Source organism: Carassius gibelio, chromosome B17 (assembly GCF_023724105.1).
Source record: "Carassius gibelio isolate Cgi1373 ecotype wild population from Czech Republic chromosome B17, carGib1.2-hapl.c, whole genome shotgun sequence".
Taxonomy (NCBI): Eukaryota; Metazoa; Chordata; class Actinopteri; order Cypriniformes; family Cyprinidae; genus Carassius; species Carassius gibelio.
The window spans coordinates 8,610,822-8,631,791 of NC_068412.1; the positions used below are offsets into that span (position 1 = coordinate 8,610,822).

General features: G+C 39.1%; 1 protein-coding gene across 3 annotated transcripts; it reads right to left on the bottom strand.

Moving 5' to 3' along the window:
* Positions 1–20: 20 nt before the first annotated feature.
* On the bottom strand, positions 21–20,897 carry LOC127976201 (lateral signaling target protein 2 homolog). 3 transcript variants are annotated; one of them, XM_052580464.1, is made up of 14 exons: positions 20,544–20,897; positions 17,805–17,945; positions 15,434–15,571; positions 15,004–15,206; positions 14,668–14,757; positions 14,408–14,497; positions 14,157–14,258; positions 11,497–12,915; positions 11,216–11,311; positions 7,597–7,748; positions 7,015–7,131; positions 6,811–6,912; positions 4,543–4,646; positions 21–3,287 (listed from the first exon to the last, which is right to left on the bottom strand). In XM_052580464.1, exons 1-14 carry the CDS (start codon positions 20,577–20,579, stop codon positions 3,156–3,158), a joined length of 2,922 nt encoding a protein of 973 aa, XP_052436424.1. In that variant the 5' UTR covers positions 20,580–20,897; the 3' UTR covers positions 21–3,155. The 3 variants fall into 3 exon arrangements, with proteins under 3 accessions (XP_052436424.1, XP_052436426.1, XP_052436427.1); XM_052580466.1 differs by having other exon boundaries at positions 11,216–11,308; positions 20,544–20,891; XM_052580467.1 differs by lacking the exon at positions 11,216–11,311 and having other exon boundaries at positions 20,544–20,891.
* Between the last annotated feature and the right edge of the window lie 73 nt (positions 20,898–20,970).

Consider the following 20,970-nt stretch of genomic DNA (forward strand, 5'->3'; position numbering starts at 1 on the left):
GAAATTGCAGAGAGCTCCAGTTTCTGTAAAGAAAACTTTATTACTTTCATTGCATGACATAAATACTTTGTAGACTTCGTAAAGTTCTTCTTTACATCTTATTAGACTGAACCGGCCATTACAAAATAAGAACAAGCTTTGAATAAATAGAGTAAATTCTCTCATTGTGATTCTCTTTATACAGAAGAAGGAATTTTGTACACATACAATTTCATTATTTTTGTACTCTGTAAAATAAAACATCTGTATAATTTTATTTTTTTCAATTAATACATAAAAAAAGGCAAAAAAAGGAAAAAATGAGAATTGTAAGAGGGCACAAATCAGAAACTGAGCTTATCAACACAACCGGCTGGAAGTTGAGTCTGCCGTCTGAGGAAGTGCTGGACATTTGGTCTCACTTCAAACTAAAATACAATCAATCCCTCGGTATCATGTCGATGTACAATCAATCAATCCTGAGGAACAGTCATGATATCAAAACAGGAAGCAACCACAAACATGACAGATTTGATCCATTTGGCAAATGTCTACTTGATCATACCGCTAAATAACAATGAATATCTGTATATAACACTATATCATATCTACCCAGTCGTGATCCTAATGCTATATCTGCAGTATTTTTGGTGGCATAGTGTGTCAGTGTCAGGTGTAGACCTCTATCCCAATACTGAAGGTCCTAGAATCAGGTCAGCTGACTACAGATGAACAAAGCCAAAGCAATCTTATCATAACAACCAACTGTGGTCAGAGTAGGAAATCTGGAGGGAATCAAATTAACTGCAAACTATGCCAAAGTAAACCAAATGTACTGTACCCTGCCATTCATCAACATAAACCTTTAAATATGTTTAATGCAAATATATTGGAACACAAAAATCTCAGTTTGCTTTGCAGAGTTACAGTATGTTTTAAAGCTTTATATCTGTTGTGAATGTCCTGGAAATGCAGCAGTAGATGCGAGAACAGGAATGAGGAGATTTAGGTAATGAGACAGAAAGAGGGAACGTATTAACCATCAACCAGCAGAATCAAACTGCCTCAAGTGTGTGTGTGTGTCTTACAATATTGCTAGAACCGGTCACACTCAGATCAATCAATCTATGTTGCTTCACAAGATGCATGCAAACATATTAGACCTTTACCTTACTAGAAACCTGTTATAAGTGAAGCCAATGATTTACAATTACAACTTTGGCAAAAAGGAATGTGTTCGGAACTGATTAATAACACAAATGATGAATGATAAATTACTATTTCAGTGTCGATCCGATTTTTAGAGTTGGAAAACAGTATCTACAGAGAATGTTTAAACACTTATGTAAGATCTCAGAAACAATTTTGTTTGTAGTTAACGTCTGAAATCAGGTTTAATATTACTGTAAAATGACTTGAGATCATTACACTTGATGAATCATCAAATGCGCCATTGCTTGCCAGCTGTAGCTCATTTTTTGAATTCTCCTCTATTTACCATACAAAGTGCATTTTATGCCAGCCAGTAGTGTTTGTAATATTACATTTCATATCAAGTGTTTTGGGCAAAGCCGTTTTGAAGCACAATATCATGTGCTCAATTTCAGACGATTTCAACTGCAAAACCTAGTGCATTTACACAGCTCTTGCTCAAATCGATAGCAATTTCAAATCTTGCCTGTTTGATTACTGGAAGGTGACGATGTTACAAAAGCAGATGTTTTGCAGTTAACTAAAGCTTATTTTCTGATTATACTGACATCTGAAACCAACAGAAGATCAGCTTTCATTCTTACATTGGAAAATGTCAAAGGTTAGTTTCCAAGTCATATTTTACCACAAATTCAATATTTTGCATAAAGAAAATGAAGCTAATTACAGGCTGATTATTATTTTTCTTTCTAAATCAAAGTAGGATCAATTAAATTCAGCACAAGTATACCGTAAAGTAAAGATCCTTCAAAATGTAAAATAAAATATGAATTTATTTGCGAGGGTGCTTAATTATCCTAATACTAATTCAGAATTTATATTATATAATAATCCTAAAAAAATGATACATTTTCTTTATGAAATATTAAAATACATTTTTTTGAATTTCTTATTTTGCAGCAAAATATGACTCTTGACAGGTATAATCAATAAACTTTTACAGACAGAATGTAGTGGTTGATCACTATATATATAAAACAAAAGTGTGCAAAGACAAATAAAGGCATCTGCCTCTTAGTGTAGCACAGTCAGGACTGACTGAGACAGTAGTGTAGGCATAATGTAACGGGACGGAGCCGTGTCAGGGGGTAAACGGGGATGAGGTAGGGGCTCTTTTGTACCAGAGGGAAATCAGAAGGCTCCCAAACTGCTGTAAAAGGCAATTACTTTACAGTTCAGTATAAGTTACAAACAAAAATAAAGAAAAGAAGATCTAAATGTTGCACATTCATTTGCATGAGGAAATGAGAGAATCTCCTCTTTTGGAAGATACATTAAATCCATTTCAAACTATACACATCTCTATTTTCGGCCATTCATCTAATCCCCAAATATCACTTCTCTGTCTTACAGAAAGCAGCATTATAAACATTTGGAGAGAGAAAACCCATCTGTGCTATATTGTGCCACAAAAGTGTCGCTGATGGTGCAGTTAGTGTTAGCATTATTACCTTCATATATGATGTCATAGTTTTGTTATGGTTATATTAATAATGTGCTCACAGTTTACAATCACTCTGGAAATCTGAGCCCATAGAACCTCCGGTGCTAATAAAGCCACACAAAATCCTTTAACAAGCTATTTTGTTCTGTTTTACTGAATAGCCCACTTGTTCCGTGCTCGATTAAAGCAAATTTGTAAGTAAGCTCATTATTCGAAAGCAAAGCCCTACATAAATACTTTGGCTCCCACAGAGAAGGGGTACTTCCTTTATGTGCTCGAGTCTTTCCAAAGCGTCCAGTTATAGTCCTTCTCACCGTTCCCTGGTCAAGGCTGTTTCTTGCACTTGGAAGTGATTGCATTATTTACATTTTTTGGATGATGATGATGATGATGAAAATGGTGTGTGTGTGTGTGTGTGTGTGTGTGTGTGTGTGTGTGTGTGTGTGTGTGTGTTCTCGTTGCAGTCTCAAACCTCAGTAAGACTCGTGGTAGTGTGCTTATGTAAGAGAGAGCGCTGTGGTCAGATACCCGTCCTGTCGCTGTAGAAAGGCGTTACGTGGAACATGTAGCAGTGAGTGCAGACTCTCACAGGTTTCATCTGACCGTATCTAGGCAACGGGGCTGTGTGTGATGAGCAGCGGGAACAGAAGATCTGCAATAAAACATCATCTCATTAGGACTGGAATCATGATACGAGCCCCTGCTCTGCTTTGCTTGTTTCCTTTTTATTCACTAACTGGATGTACTGTGTATATTTATTATGTATATATATAAATACAAACACATGCATGTCTATATTTAAGAAAAATATGTTTGTATTTATATATATATATATATATACACGTTTTATGGAGTGATGTGACCATTTTTGGGCCCATGGATCAGCGGTATGTCTGCTGCAAAAAAGGCAAAGCTCATAAGCAGAAGAACACCATCTCCATCCTCAAACTTGGAGGTGGATCAGTCCTGTTATGGGGTTTCTTTACTGTAGCAGGAAGTGGAAATCATGTCTGTATGAAGGACATCATGGATTCTTTGAAGTATCAGGCCATTTTGACAAGAATTGTGATGCCTTTGGTGCAAAGACTGAAGCTGATGATCAATGGACTTTCCTGCAAGACAGTCACCCCACAGTACATCATCCAAATCTACTTCTGCTTGGTTCAGGGATCAGTCACAGAATGTACTTGAGTGACCGGTTCAGTCTCCAGGCTTAATTCTCATTGCAAATATCTGGTTGAATTTGAAGAAAGCAGTGGCAATGTGAAAACCAAAGATTATCAGTGATCTGAGAGCTTTTTCAGGTGTGGAATGGGCCAAAACTGTAGTAGAGAGGGGACAGAAGCTTCTAAACACTTACAGACAGCGTTTATTGGTGATTTTAAAGAATAAAAGATTCTGCAAAAAGGGGGTTGAATAATTTTGAACATGAATGTTTAGAGCCAGTTTAAATTTTATCATGATTCATCAATGTTCCATTCTCAGAATCACTCAAAAGTGTATTAACAAACTCTCTCTAATACTTTACTGATGCCTTCGTTGAATTGTTTTCATAAAATGTTGTTCTCCGCAGAATGTCTTGCAGGTCAAGGGGGTTGAATAATTTAGATTGCAACTAATATATATATATATATATATATATATATATATATATATATATATATATATATATATATATATATATATATATATATATATATATATATATATATATATATATATAATAAAACTATATAAATGTATACGCATGTAAATCTTTTCAAAATATATTTATATATGCTTATATCTCGGTCTTGAAAGAATTCTAAGTTAAAAATTGGTTTCTCTATGGAGAAAATGAATGGGATTTTATGGCTGGAAATGACTGGACTCTAATCTGACAAGGTCTTGAAGATGGACTGCTGTACCTTTCCACAGCTCCTGCAGTGATGTTTCCTTCTGATGACTGTAAATGGTGCTTTACATGCAATGCAGGAATTGCAGGCCTCATCTGGTACCCATTCTGGAGGATCTGATGTTAATAGAAGGACAGAGAAAGTGAGAATAAAAGTCTGTCAGGTGTTGTAGGCACTGTCCGTTTATCTTATATTAGCAGTGCTCTGAAACCTAGTGCCCTGCTTTGCTGTCTACTGGCAAATGGCAGTTATAAGTTCTAAATATATATTTCTCCACTAACCTGCAGAGGTCCAGCACTTAAACTATGGTAAGTGTTGCAAAACCTTGGTTAATTGGTAGTTATTATATTTTTGTTTTATTTGTATTAAAACCACGGCCAACTTTCATAGCTGTAGTGCTTGAGTGCATTGGTTTTCTTTATTCCAGTGGTTAAAATGGCTGAATAAAATGTGCAGTAACTGCCTTAAAGAAATGTTATAATGTTAAACATTTAATTAATTTTAAAAAGTAACTGTTGATGTTCTGCTACATTGAATAGACTATTAATATTTTTTTGCAGTGCATACAGTGAAATGATTGTGAATGAAAAATGACAGAATAGTGACATTATATTTAATAGAGATAAATAAAGGTTCATTCTGATCTTATTCATCAGATCTTGCACACACTGCAATACTGTGAAACTAGTTTAAAGCACTGACATCTGGTGGTGAAACAATCACGTATGTTTACCAGCCACCGCTTTCTCAGCTCAGCTTGTGTTGGAATAAATGTTCTGTCGAGTTTGGACATTTTTGTTCCCAATAATCATCACAATATCACTTCTCCAGTCTCTGAAATATCTGGATTTGGAAATCATCCAGTGAACTCTCATATTAATAAGCATTTAACTCAACTAGATGATTACAGCACATTGAAAATATACTGTACATAACCGGAAATAATTGGGCAGTGTATTATCCTTAAAGGGGGGGTGAAATGCTCGTTTTCACTCAATATCATGTTAATCTTGAGTACCTATAGAGTAGTACTGCACCCTTCATTACTCCAAAAAGTCTTTAGTTTTATTATATTCATAAGAGAAAGATAGTCTGTACCGATTTTTCCCGGAAAAACACGAGCGCCTGGAGGCGTGACGTGTGGGCGGAGCTAAACAATCACTAGCGCCAGTTGCGTTGAGAGCATGTGGAAGCTGTGACAGCTGTGAAGGCTGAAACTGAACGAGAGCAGCAGCAGCAACGACTCGCTCCGAGCGGGGCTCGAACCCGGGTCTCCGATGGGAGGCGGACGCACTAACAAGGAGGCAGAGATATTTTAAGCAGTTTTACTCACCGCCTGTGGTTCCAACACACAATCGTGACCCTTTTTCGTTGGGATTGCATCATCCTTAAGAAATAAACGATATGCAAATCCGTCGTCAAACTGGGCTTTGTTTGTAAAACAAGCATTTTAGAAATGCAGGGAACAAACACAAACACTTGCACAACTCCGTTGATGCTCTGTAAAAATAAACTCCATCCACTGGTCCCTTAATGCTGTTTTTTCTTTGGTAATCTGTGCAGGGTTGTCTTGCCCTGGCAACCAAAAACACTCTCCTTTTTTGTGACATTTCGCGACGCTCTCGCTCTGATCAGTGAATGCCTGTGCTCTCAGTGCTCTGCTATACGGGAGCACACGCTCTTCCGGCAGACGTGCCCTTAGGACCCATATAAGGAAATTCCACTCCATCTAACGTCACACAGAGCCATACTCGAAAAAAACTTTCCTAAACTTGTGACAAACCGGAAGGAGTATTTTTGGAACAGAAATACTCCTTCAAACGTACAACTTAATTTTTGAAACTTTGTCCATGTTTAGAATGGGAATCCAACTCTTTAACAGTGTAAAAAACTCAGTATGCATGAAATAGCATTTCACGCCCCCTTTAAAGAAATTACTGGAACAGAAAAACCTGTTCACATACTCTGGCTCTATGGTGCATCTTAAAACTTTTGGGAAAAAAGTTACTTACTACTTCTGGTGAGAAATGCACATACAAAGAATACTTTATCCCATATGGCCATTGGTGAGGATTCATAAAAGATGGGTAACCTACACGCTTTCATTCTACAGTCACAGTTTTTAACAGTCTCTGACTTGGCACTTTTTTTCAACAAGAATGTTCTTTGTGACTATGTAATTTCAGTGCTAGCCTAGGTTTTAGAACAGAGTCGTATCATGTATATGAAAATAAAAAGGCTCTTTATATTGTGAGCATTTAGGTGATGTATTGAACTGACCTTCAAACTGACCCTCTCGGGCTTTGGCAGCAAGCTCTGATGAAGAGATGGTCTCTTGACAGAGAGCACAGTCCTCCAGTACAGCGCTGCCCAGACACGGACCTGAGGTGCATTACAAACAGCACATTAAACCCATGACGTCTGACATCGAGTGATAAAAACATGTGATTACACTATCTATATTTTAGAAGTGTGGCTACCAACCTTTCTTGGGCTTTTCATTGTCCCCTTGGTCGGATTTTGTAGCCATCACCTCAAACAGAGTCTTTAAGATGCTTCGCAGGTCACTCGCATAGTTTGTTTGCAACTGATCAGCCACACCTTCAGATATATGAAAGACGGCAAATACTGTTTTACAGCGCTAGTTATACATAGTTTATATTGCACTTAGTAGATAACACTTCACAGTGATACTATGTGTATTTACAAATATATACAAAAATATACACAGTACACACTATAAATTATGTAAACGCCAACTTTTTTTTTTTGGATGCGATTAATCGTTTGACAACCCTACCATGTTTTATGCATTGGCAGTGTGCTTAGTAGGATACATGTTACACTTAGCTTTACAGTGCACTTAGAAGGCAATAACAAAATGTTAAGTGTTAAAAAAATATATAAATGGATGTGAATTATAGGAGTGGATCTCATTAAAGAGTCAGGAAATGCAAACTAGGTTTATTGCGTTCTGATGTACATTTACACTGTGTAATTCAGTAGAAAAAGACTACCAAGCAAAACCTGCATCAGACTACAAAAACACGTCATTAGGTAACACACCTGATATGCAGACAAAGAGGCGATGGATGAGGTCACTACTGCTGTGGAAACGGGAGCGAATTTTGTTGTGAGCAGCAAGTTTGGCAGCTTGCAGCGCCATTTGAATCTCCTGATGATCCAGATCCTCAGACATGTCCGAGCTGGTGGTCAGGCTACCGACAGGAATATGGGGAAGATTATTAGGTTAAAGTTAAATGAATGATATTAACAATACTAATAACAAATCTACTTTATGATACCATTTTCTTGAGCTCGATCTTTATAAAATGAACAACAGTAATTCAAAATAAAATGTGATTAAAAAAATAATGTGAAACTACAGTGGGTAAAATATTTATTTGATCCCCTGCCGATTTTGTAAGTTTGCACACTTACAAAGAAACGAAGGGTCTGTAATTTTTAATGGTAGGTTTATTTTAATGGATAGAGACAATACCAGCCAAAAAAAATCCAAAAAAAGAACACATTATATAATGGTTAGAGATTGATTTGCATTTCAGGGAGTGAAATCAGTATTTGATCCCCTTCCAACCAGCAAGAATCCTGGCTCCCACAGATTGGTCATGTGTCCCTGTGGAACACAGTTTAGTCCGGTCACTTTAAGAAGTTACTCCTAATGTCAGCTGGTTAGGTGTATAAGACACCTGTCCACAGTCTGTATCTTCCATCCCAGCTTCTCCCAGCACCACGAGCGACACAACAGAGCTGTGAAAGGATGTCAGAGACGAGATTGTAGATCTGCACAAGATCTGCTGGAGTGAGCCACAAGAGCATCAGCAGGAAGCTTGGTGAGAAGGAGACAACTGTTGGTGCGATTAATCAGAAATGGTAGAAATACAAAATAGGCATCAATTGACCTCGGTCTGGAGCTCTGTGCAAGATCTCAGCTCTCGGGGAAAGGATGATCATCAGCCCCGAACTACACGCTTGTTACTGATCTTAAGGCAGTTGGGACACAGTCACTAAACAAAACATTGGTAACACACTACGGACTCAAATCCCCCTGCTCAAGAAGGCACATGTTACAGACCCGTTTAATGTTTGACAGTGAACAGCTAAATGATTCAGAGAAGTCTTGGGAGAAAGTGCTGTGGTCAGATGAGACCAAAATTGAGCTCTTTGGCATTAACTCGACTCGCCGTGTTTTGAGGCAGAGAAATGCTGACTATGACCCCAAGAACACCTCCCTACAGTCGAGCACAGAGGTGGAAACATTGTGCTTTGGGGCTGGTTTTCTGCTAAGAGTACAGGACGACTTCACAGCATTGAGGGGCAAATGAGGATGGGACAAGAACCTCCTCGAGAGTGTCCGGCCAGTCTCCAGACCTCAGTCCTATAGAAAATCTGTGGAGGGAGCAGAAACTTCGAGTTGCCAAACGACTGTAAAGTCTGTAAGAGAATCTGTAAAGAGTGGACCAAAATCCCTCCTGAGATGTGTGCAAACCTGGTGACCAACTAAAAAAAAGAGTCTAACCTCTGTCTTACCTAACTCTACCAACAAGGGTTTCTGCACCAAGTACTAAGTCGTGTTTTGCTTGAGGATAAAATACTTATTTCACTCACTGAATTGCACATCAATTTCTAAACTTTGTGTTTTCTCGGGATTTTTTTGGTTGCTATTGTGTCTCTATCTGTTAAAATAAACCTACCATAAAAAAATACAGACCCTTTCTTTGTATTTTTTTGTAAGTGGGCAAACTTAAAAAATGACCAGGGGATCAAATAAATATTTTCCCCACTGAAAGTAATTCCATGATTCAAAACAGGGTCACAATTGCCAGCCTTCCCCAAGAAAGAATTTCACATAATTGAGTTAATCCAGAAAGTGTGACCCTATGTCTGACGAACACTATGGGATTTGTGCAACAGCATGCTGGACTCACAGAGCAAATTTTAAGACTTTAAGGATATTCACAATGATGTTAAAAGAACATTTCTGAAAAAAGTACACACTTCTCCCCCAGCAAAAGTGGTGTTTTTTCAAGGTGTTGCTATATGGGTGCTAAAATGTAATTAAGCAATATGCGTACGAGTTTAATGCAGTTGAGTGTAATAACAAGGGCATTCTTTTATGCAACAAGATGTTCTGAGATGTTGTTTATAGCATTGTTATTTCGGTTGTCAAAGAGTCGAAAGAACCCATTCCCAGAGTCCCCAACTTCAACCAAAGCTTAAAGTACACATTAAATCAGATCAGGCATTTGAGAGTCAAATGCTAACATCATACTCTGCTGCCTGTGGTGAAAGGCAGTGATATGAGCTAATAAAACATTGCTGTGTTTGTTTGAACACCTCAATCAGACCAAAACAGCACCACTGGCTTTAGGGAGGGACTACCAGTGGCAGATGGGGGGAGTTTTTTTTTTTAGAAAAACTTGTTTGAAAACCAATGTGGAGGCATTAAACCATCACTTTCAACAGGCAAATGTATCTACGAACTAGGTCGCTTTTACAACCTTGTGTTATACTTATGCTCTTTTAAATGATTCAACTTGCAGACCTGTAAATTTTAAACCTTTTAAACCTTAGTCATGGTGACACTGAATCATGTGACTGTGTTGCCATTTATAGCCTTTAAGCTTTTTACTACTGCCAACTGTATTTAGGATTCAGAATTCATGAGCTTTGTTTTCAGTTGCAAAATTTATCTTGGATGTAAAAAAAAACATACAATTATTGTATTTTTTTTTTTTTTTTACCAGAGTCACGCTAACTTCCAGGTTGGAATAAAACAACACGCCATCCCTGCAGCACTCTATAGTAACAGTGCTCAGATATTCTACCTTTAAAGGGTTAGTTCACCCCTAAAATGAAAATTACCACGATTTACTCAATGCATTATAGGTGCATCTGACTTTCTTTCAACTGAATACAATCGGAGTTATATTAAAACATGTCCTAGCTCTTCCAAGCTTTATAAAGGCAGTAGGTGGGTGTTATTGTTCAATAATCCAAAAGAAGTCCAATAAAGCACATCCATCCATAATAAAAATAAATTTCTCACAGGGCTCTGGGGGGGTGAATAAAGGCCTCCTGTACCGAATCAATGAATTTTTGTAAGAAAATATCCATATTTAAAACGTTATAAATAGTAATCTCTTCGCTGTTCCGGCCAGATGACTTAGGACATCATTATAGCGTTAACTCCAGTAAGAATATGCTAGTCTTGCAAGAACCAAAATTTGTTTTCAGGAGCAAAATAAGCAAAGTGTTCTTACTTTAGCAAATCCTCCAAAATGTTTCCTTATACAATTCCTCATTTTGTACTTCTCATTCATAACTGGTGTTTTGTTTGACTCCCTCCTCTGTGCTTTCATGTTCGTCTCTTGCATGCGCTACATGTACATCCTACATCTTCCAACAGAAAGGCACTTTCTCATGAATGCATGTACGACAGTGAGTGAAAGCTTCACAACTGTTCATAATGTTTTAAATGTGGATATTTTTCGATACAGGAGGCCTTTATACACCCCCAGAGCCATGTGAGGCACTTTTTATTATGGATGGATGCACTTTATTGGACACCTAGGATGCCTTGAGAGTGGGTAAATCATGGGCTAATTTTCATTTTTGGGTGAACTATCCCTTTAATCCATCAGCCAAAGTTATACATGTTTACCTGGGTGTGTATGAACTTGACAAACTGCATGTAGTGACAGAAACACCATCTATGTCACTGCTGGGGACAGAACTGAGAAGGGACTCCTGAGAACTGCTACGGACCATTGCAAAAAAAACATGCAGTGCAACAGATGAAAATGACATACAAGAACCAAAAAGAAGAACAATCAACTCATTTACAAAAAAGGCAAAAAAAAAAAAAAACATTTTCAAAAACTCAAAATCAAGAAAACATGATTCATATCTATAAAATGAAATTTCACACTCAAGTGAACAAACCTAGAGATCTTTCTGTTATCCTCCTTTGGCTGTTTTCCAAAACCTTCCGATCTCCCTTTAATCGTAGTGTTAGGTTGCGTCGGGCATCCTGTCTCCTGGTGGGTGCAACTAGGTCCTCCCTCTCCTTGTCCTGAGCCTCTTTCCTGAGTCAGAAGAACCCCTGGGGCGCATTTCTCACAGCAGGGATAGTGGGAACAGTCCTGAGTGCCCTCATCTTCTCTCGCTTGGTTCTGCACCGAACAGTGTGGTACACAAGGGGTGAGGTGGCCCTGAGACGGGGGCAGAGTGAGTGGTAAATGTCCATTTCCCTTCCCTGGGCTGCCAGCGGCTACTGCTGATTGGAATACAGAGCTTGTTATTGTGAGCTTGTGCTTTTCAAATCCCAGTGTCATGCCCCGTCCAGCAGGCTCCATGGCATCCTCATGGTTGTCTACGCATCCGCCAGTGCAGCACACGCAGGAGTTAAGCAGGCACTGAGTGGCAACTAAAGCCCCGCCCTCACCGGGTTCTGGAACGTCAACCAATTGAGGTACGACGACGGCCAAGTCAGTCAAGCTTGGAGAATGAGGGTTAAAAATAACTGTGGCGGACAACTTCATTCCACCGGTCCGATTGGCGATTTCATCCGCAGTCTGTACGCTATCCTCTTCCTGAGATCCTTCCCAGCTGTTCACGATGGGTGACCTTTCGGAGTTCCCCACAGGTTCAGCTGATTGGCACTGGGAACCCAGATTAGTGTCATTGCTTGATTGACAGACCGTCAACCAACCGTTACATGAGGAGTCAGTCAAAGGGGCGGGACGACTGTGCTCAGGGGATCTGAGGCATACAGTAGGAAGAGTAGGCTGTCCGTGGCACAGCTCGGCACCAGACTCCAGGTCATCCATAAGAAACACTCTTTCATCATCTTGGTAGGATCCCGGGACTCTCCGTGGAGATGCCTGAGTGCTGGAGGCAGCACTGGAGCCTTCAAGACTACTTCCCCTATAGGGCCGAGGCCGATGGGCTGGGGACTGATTCTGACTTGGAGGGGAAAGCAGCGTAGACATTTCATCCCCCACTTGATGCACCATCATATTAAGTTGCTCGATCTCTTCTTCATCATACTGCACAGAGCAAGCCAGGTCTGCATCTGTGGTGTCCTCCTCTTCACACTCACTGGACGTCTCGGGCTGCCCCTTCCTCTCCTCATCCCATACAGAATCTTCTTTCTGGGCTACACAAAGCGTGAGATCTACCACCTCCTCATCTCTGTCGTCCTGTTCCAGTGTTTCCAGATGGCTCTCAGGACCAGTGGAAGAGGCCGGGTCATTGGTCGACGGGATACTGGAGCCTGCAGGGAATTCTCCATCCTGGGAGATGCAGAGGCTGCGCTCCAGTGTCATGAGCTCTTCTCCTGTTAAAGTCTGCAGCAGGTCCCTGACAAGAAGAACACAAGTATATGAAACAAATCTGCCATGTTCTTCAGTTGCTACATAAAACTTTTATAGGGTTTAAATTATAAATCTCAGCGCTGATGCAATTTAGCAATTAAAGGGATAGTTCACCCAAAAATATACATTCTGAAATTAATTGCTGGCCTTCGTGTTGTTTCAAACCTGCGAGATCTTCGTTCATCTTTGGAACACAAATTAAGATATTTTGATGAAATCTGAGAGTTTTCTGACCCTGCATAGACAGCAAGGTTACTACCATGGTCAAGGCACAGAAAGGTAGTAAGGAGGACATTGCTAAAATAGCCCTTGTGACATCAGTGGTTCAAACGTAATGTTATGAAGCTACGAGAATACTTTTTGTGCACAAAGAAAACAAAAATAACGACTTCATTAAATAATTTTTTCTTTTCTGGGTCAGTCCACCATAATTCACAAGACCACTTGTTTTGTTTGCGCACAAAAAGTAGCATCAAAAAAATAAACGTTGAACCCCTGACGTCACATGGACTATTTTAGTGATGTCCTTACTAGCTTTGTGAGCCTTGATTGTGGTAGTTCCCTTGTTGTCTATGCAGGGTCAGAAAGCTCTCAGATTCCATCCAAAAATGGTTCAGATGATGAACGGAGTTCTTATGGGTTTGGAACATCATGAAGGTGAGTAATGGTAGAGTATTCATTTTTGGGTGAACTATCCCTTTAAAATATGGATGTCAGTTCTATACAGTTTTCCACATGCGGAAGTGCTTTCAAAGCTAAGCTACATGGACACATTCAATTTTCACAGAAAAAAAAGGCATCGAAGAAAATGATATTCAAGGTATGGCTGACAAGCAATACAAAGAAAAACTATAATCCGGTGATGAACAAATAAATTCAGGCATCAAAACACTTTTTTGATAACCTAAAAAAGAGGTTTGAATTAGATTTTGTTGTGCTGCTTGTGTCCAGTGTTAAAGGTGTTGTTCTTTCAAAGACATTAGACTTGGACGAATCTAGATTGGATGTGGTTCAATGAGACACTTAATTGATGCCTACTCTAATTCAGACGTACTCCACGTGCCCGCGCTACTTCCGACAACAGCACAAATGGACCGTTCAGAGGTGATTTGGTGTGATGTAGACATGTTGTAAGCCTTCAATCCATCATTTCTTCCAAATATCACACAATTATATATGACCAAATTAGAGGTGTCAGTGAATGACTATTGTGAACAGTAACCATACCTTATTTTTCTCAGCAACGTACGAAAAGGCCGGAAGAGTTCAGACATGTCCTCTGGTTTGCGGTCGAGGTTAAGAGGCCCTTCAGAGTAGATAACAAGGCCACTAATGAGACAAAACATGACAAAAGGTTGCATTACCAGGTGAGCAGACAGAAGAAAAGAGTATGAGATATACATTGTGATGAAAATTAACACTTTAGTTAGAGGTGGATTTAGAGGTGGAAAACATGAAAAAAAAATCATATCACTTACCAAACAATGGCAAGTCTAGGGATTGTAAACATAAGAGCTGGTTCGTAGTCATCAATCATGTCTTGTGTGAGATAATCAAGCTTTAGGGCCCTTGACATGGGAAAACAAGACATTTGCTTATTAATAGTGTGTATAATAAATAAACATTAATACAGCACAATTATTTCCATGTTTCTTCCCAACTGATAACACAGTGCATCACTATGTGCATTGTCTCGGGAGCTAGCAGGTGATAGCCAATCCTAGATCTGAATATTCACCTTTCAACTGTCTCACAGAAGAGCACCATCACCTCCTGCTGGATGTAATACTCTTTAGGAGACTTCACAGGCACCATGGCTGACACGTAGCTACAACAGGCAACAGACAGATCCATGATATGATTACATTAATAACACATTTTGTGACATTAAAGCTGCTAAAATGACAGGTTTACAAAGCTAATCTGATGTATTAAATCATTATTACCAATAAAGGTATCTTGTAATAATTTATGAACTGTCCAGAAGCATAAAGGCACTCTAGGCATCATAATAACAACAACATCTACAGGTCAAATAAGTGGATGCAGAAATCCAAACAGCATTTTAAGGCACCTGAGCTCAAACTCAGCGAAGAGGCTGTCAAACTGACGTAGCGCCTCCTTCATGCGGTCGGTGTAGTTGTTGAGATCTCGTAGCGCTTGGTCTCGTGTGATGTTGCGTATTTCCTCCAGGCTACGGGTGAGGTCTTTAGCTAGCGGTCTCATGGCCATGCTCTCGATTTCACGATTCATAATGATCGATCCTGCTGCCAGGCACTGGAGAGAGAGGAGTGAAAATAATATCATCACTGCTTCTAATGGGTTACGCCTGTGCCACAATTGACGGCTATGATACACTGCTGGTAAAATATTGTAATGCAATACTGTTTTTTAGTAAAGCACATCATCAAGTTCTTTATATCGTCTTGTTCTACTGAAAGTTAACAAGAAAGATCTCTAGGGAAGGTGCCTTGTTCTAGAGGTAAGCAGTTAGTGTGCTCTACCTCGGCCCCAAACCACAGCTGCCCGGCGAGGTTGTCATGGCGGATCTCTTCTGGGAACTTCACACAAAAGTCTCTGTTGGCTCGGTCTTCGGGAATGCATTCATCCATGATCTGATTTATGATGTTTAACACATTGTCCTGTCCAAATATTGTGAAGAAACACAACATGCATGGTTAGAAAATTTACTTTTAAGGGTTTAAATATATTTATATTCACTATACCAATTCCCATGATATGGTTTCAACAAATTGCCATGACTTTTCCAGGCCTAGAATTCATGATCTCTGATAATTCCAGGATTTACAAGTTTGGGATAAGTAAGGTTTTACAAAAAAAATTGAAAAACAAAATAGATTGAACTGATCAAAAGTGACAATGAAGACTTCAACATTTTCCTATTTTTCTATAAGATTTCCATTTCAAACAAATGCTTTTCTTTTGAACTTTCTTTTTAAATAAATCAAAAAAAGTGTCACAGTTTCCACAAAAAACATTAAGCAGCACAATTTTTTTTATAGTGAAAATAAGACATTTCTTGAGCATCAAATCTGCATATTAAAACAATTTCTGAATGATTACATGACTAAAGACTGGAGTAATGGCTATCTTGGCATTACCATTAGAGGAATAGGCTATATTATATTTTAAAGGGGAACTATTATATGAAAATCACTTTTATAAGGTATTTGAACAGTTCAAACAGTGTGCGAAAATAACCAGCCTATTAAATATCCACCCACTCATTTTTTTAGAATCCCAATAAATTATAAAGTCTCTCTGAACATGTCATTCCAGATTCCTCCCTACATTAACATCAATGCAGGGAGAAAACCCTCCCGTTTGTGATGATCTCTGCCCTATTTGCATAGACACACAGCATTAAATGCCCCGGAAAAATCTGCAAAGTCCTACATGTTTGTGCCAATAATTTTACACCAGACTGCCTTACAAATGAGGGTCAATTCAACGTTGGCAAAATGTGATTCTCAAAGAGAGATCAATACCTAGCTTCATGAATGAATGTCAGCTCCAAAAAAATAATGTTGATAAAGCTACCATTGTTTCTGCCAGTTTTTACTGATGCTGCCTTCACGTGTTACCAGAATGATCATAAATGTGTAGGGTTGCATGATTAATTGAATGTGACTCTCGTGCATCTTGTCAGTAATCTCCATCACGTACTTTCAGATGGAGCAGCATTTACTACAGTACACGGAGTCGTCACTGACAAGCTACACCAAAAAAACAAAAAAAAAAAACACATTCGGAGACAATTTATTTGCATGATTATGAAATCAAAGAAATCAATAACATAAGTGGAATTTGAACGATTAATTGCCACTTTGAACGATTACGTAGTTGTGGCATCCATAATTTGATTAATTGTGTAGCCCTACTAGGGCTGTCACTTTTGAGAAAAATCTAATTCGAACGGATATCGAATATCATGCAATGTATAATGCTAATTTATTTCTTAATATTGTGTGTAAGAAACACCAGTCTATCAACTTGATCTGGATTAAGTGCGGCTCTCTTTTTATTTACAATGTTCCCCACGGTGGAGAACACGTTCGGAGCGCACAGGAAGTGCCTGGCTACTAGCTATTATTCGCTTGATTTGGTGATGGGCCTATGCTACAATAGGTCTAGAGTGCCCTCTACTGGATAAGATGGCAAAGAATAAAATAAAAAACAACTGTCTAATCATAGACTGTAAAAAATGCGCTACACATGGCATTTCAAAAACTGGATATTTTATTTATAGTTCGATTACGGATATTTCAAGTCATGTTCGAATGCATATTCGAATATCGAATAAAAAGTGACAGCCCTAAGCCCTACACACCACTGTCTTGTGGACATAATGGACATGCACATGTGGCGGCCATTATAAGTCCGTAAGACCGAAAGTACACAATAAATGGTTCCATTTGGGACAGGGCCTGAGAGTTTCTGACATTTTCAGTGAGTAAGATTGTCCGGCTCTGCTGTTGCCAGTATGCTCTTGAAGCTCCGCCCTCTTCTGAAAGGGGGGTGGGAGCACCAGCTCATTTGCATTTAAAGAACAGCGCATTTTTGCTCATACCCTAAAAGTGGCAACTTTAACAAGCTATAAAAATTAGGTTTCTGTGGGGGGGGGGGGGGGGGGTTTAGCTAAAGCTTCACATACACACTCTGGTGACATCAGACTTATTTTACATCTTGTAAAAAGGGGCATAATAGGTCACCTTTAAAATATATTGAAATAGTAAATTCTAACAGACTCATTCTTCAACATTCCAGAATGGAAACATACACCTGCTGATAAAAACAAATGACCAAGCAAGACTAAGCTCTGTAATGTAAGATAAGTGGACTAAAATGGTTAACCTGGCAGGAGCGGAACTGGTTGACCAGCAATGTACACCTCTGAGGGTCCTTCCTGCCGTCCAGACTGTCCAGCTCAGTGGCCACTTGGTTCAGCTCTTCATCTGCATAGTAGAACTGGGCCAGCAGCTGTGGATCTGACCTCTGTATGGGGAAAATTTTTTTAAACATGGTCTTAATTATCTAATCAAAGACCGGATGATTAAACAAAACTAGTTCCAAAGTAAGCAAGTATCAGAGTCCTGTAGTATGATGGACCCCTGGTGCTGTGTGCGAGAATAAATATCAGAAGATCACGCAAGATACTAAATGACTGTAGCTATAGCTGTCAGCACTGGCCCTTCTGCTCCATTGTGCACTCAACAGGGAACATCCTCCGTGAATTCAGTCATAGACGGGACACTGTATAAGTTAAAAGTTGTATTTCAAGAGCTGACATACACTACTGATGGGGTGGTGTCACAGTATCTAAATTACTTTTATTCAGAAATTTTTAGACTTACATTGTCACAAAAAAAAATTCAAATAAATGCTATTCTTTTGAACTTCCCATTCATACAACCTAGAAAAAATAATTGTACCATGATTCCAGAAAAATATTAAACAGCATAACATTTTCTGAATTCTTGAGCACCCAATCAGCATATTATAATGATTTCAGATTGATCATGCGACACTGAAGACAGTCATTTTATTGATGAAAATTCAGCTTTGCCATGGCAGAAATAAATTATGATAAAATTATAATTATTAACATTTAGCTAACGCTTTTATCCAAAGCAACTTACAATTGCTATACATGTCAGAGGTCGCACGCCTCTGGAGCAACTAGGAGTGTCTCACAGTGGTTTCGAACCCGGGTCTCTCACAACAAAGGCATGTGTCTTACCCACTGCGCCAACACCACCCCATTATAATTATATAAAAAAAATTCACCATATTACTGTTTTCACTGTGTTTTTGATCAAATAAATGCAGCTTTGGGGATCAGACTGACAATATTTTTCTATTTTTGTTCCATTTATTTTTATAACACATGTCAGTGCGAAATCTCCAAAATGATAGTAGGGTGCTGTGGGTAATTGCCATGTGGTTACTAAAGTGTTCTGAGTGTTTAATTGTGTTAAAAGTCTCTGTGATATTTTGATTCTTCAATATAGCGCAGGTGTCTTTTTTTAATGCAAGTCTAGGATTTGTTTTTATATTGTTTTCCACTAGGCAATCCAAATTTTTGCTCAATCCCCTAACCCTAAACATAAAGAAATATAAAGGACCACATCTGCCTTAGCAAATAACACTGTCTAATAAATGAAGCCTAACTATAGTCAAGTGTTATCTGCACACACTGTGATATAGTTTTTGGAGTGCTGCCAGTTTGGGAAGCCTCTGTTTTCTGGACTGTGGCCGTTCATAATCTGCACATGATTTCGCCTGGAAGTGGCACGTGGCTGGGACATGGACCAGAGCGGAGAATAAACTGATCTGAACGGGTCAGCCACATTCCCACACAGTAGAAATCAAACCACTGGAGATCAAAATCACCACCAAACACATGAGGAACTAAATATTTCAGTTGCACAGGAAACTACTTGGCCTATACAAAAAAAAAAATAAGCAATCAATACGGTATCGCTTTGGCCGACTATTTGGGCTGTGTACATTAACAGACTTCAAAGTGATGAAAATGGCGTCCGCAGAAAGGTTTATGGTTACAGTCCAGTTGTAAAATTAAGGTAACACTGATAATGAAGAACGATGTCAAGTAATGCACTGACAGTGACATACTTTTCTAAGCCTCAACCAAACATCTTGAATATTTTATCAAGGACCAATATTTTCTATTTAACTAATTTTGTACAAATCTGTTCATTTTAGTGAGGGCCTGACACTGCAGTTAATTCCTGATGACAACAACAGACATGTTTGTGAAGAATGTAGTGATTCACAGTCATTGAGGCAGAACTGCACCCATGGGCCAAGGCTTCTTTGACAACGGGTGTATACCTCGAGGGAAACCTTGGGTTCGATTCCAACGAAACATTTTCTGCTCTAACATCCTGTGAGACACATTACCAGAAATGGACTGAAAAGTGTCCTTAATTTCTCACAGAAAGTCCTTAAGGCATTAAACATCAGCTGAATTAAACACAAACACAATCAGTTGCCCAAAAGTGTGGATTGCAATAATCTTTCATCACTAAACACAATGTTAACTATAGTGAAGTGTGGTTTGAGAAGAGCCAATGTACGGAGATATATCTGATGCAATCTAAATATATTAATATACGTTTTCATACGTGTTGTTTTAACAAAGAATACAATTAAATAGCTACAAGCATACCACACAGCTGTGAACAAGCCCATTAATTATAAAGGGACGAATAAATCTGAATAAAAACTAAAGAGCTGTGTCTCAAAACGTAGTGAAGATACTATCTAGAGTGATTTTTTTTCATATGATGTCCAGAATGTTGTCAAGGCACGCTGGTCACTTTGTATGACGCTCAAAATGCTGCCTATGTAGGCAGCTCGCATCGTGTGATGCCAAAATAGCTGTTAGAGAGCTTGTATTATTACACGACGGCCCAGAATACTGTGTAGGTAGGCTGCCCACGTCACATAACGTCCCGAATGCGGTCTAACTAGACAGCTCGCTAGGTTTTGAAACACATACACTTAATCATAAAGCTTGTTGAGTATTTTTTATTTATTTTTTTGCAATTGAACTAATGGCAAGCTTACCTTTGGCTTATAAAGCCACTTTCGGAACCGATTCATCCTTGGTCACCTCGCCAGTTTAGCGACAGTTCCGTACCAAACCCGAACCGGACCTTTAAACCCGCACACACACAAGCACACAGCTAGCGAGCTAAGCTAGCGCCTCTCTTTTACAAAACCGCGTTGACAGTGTTAAATAGAGGCCAGAAAATAAACGCGGACGGTGTTAATCCACTATTAGTTAACCACGGGCCCGGACTCTGCCCTTATATCCAGCAGGCGAGCGGCTGTCTTTGTCCCCAAACACACGGGCTGCTCATGACTAAGCTCTTGAGCTCGCGCTCGCCGCTCGGTGTCACTACGGAAGCTGCGCTGCCCGATTACGCTGGGGTTGACAAACATTTATAAAAAAAATTCTAAATGATTAAGTCGCCTTTATTTTTTTCATCAA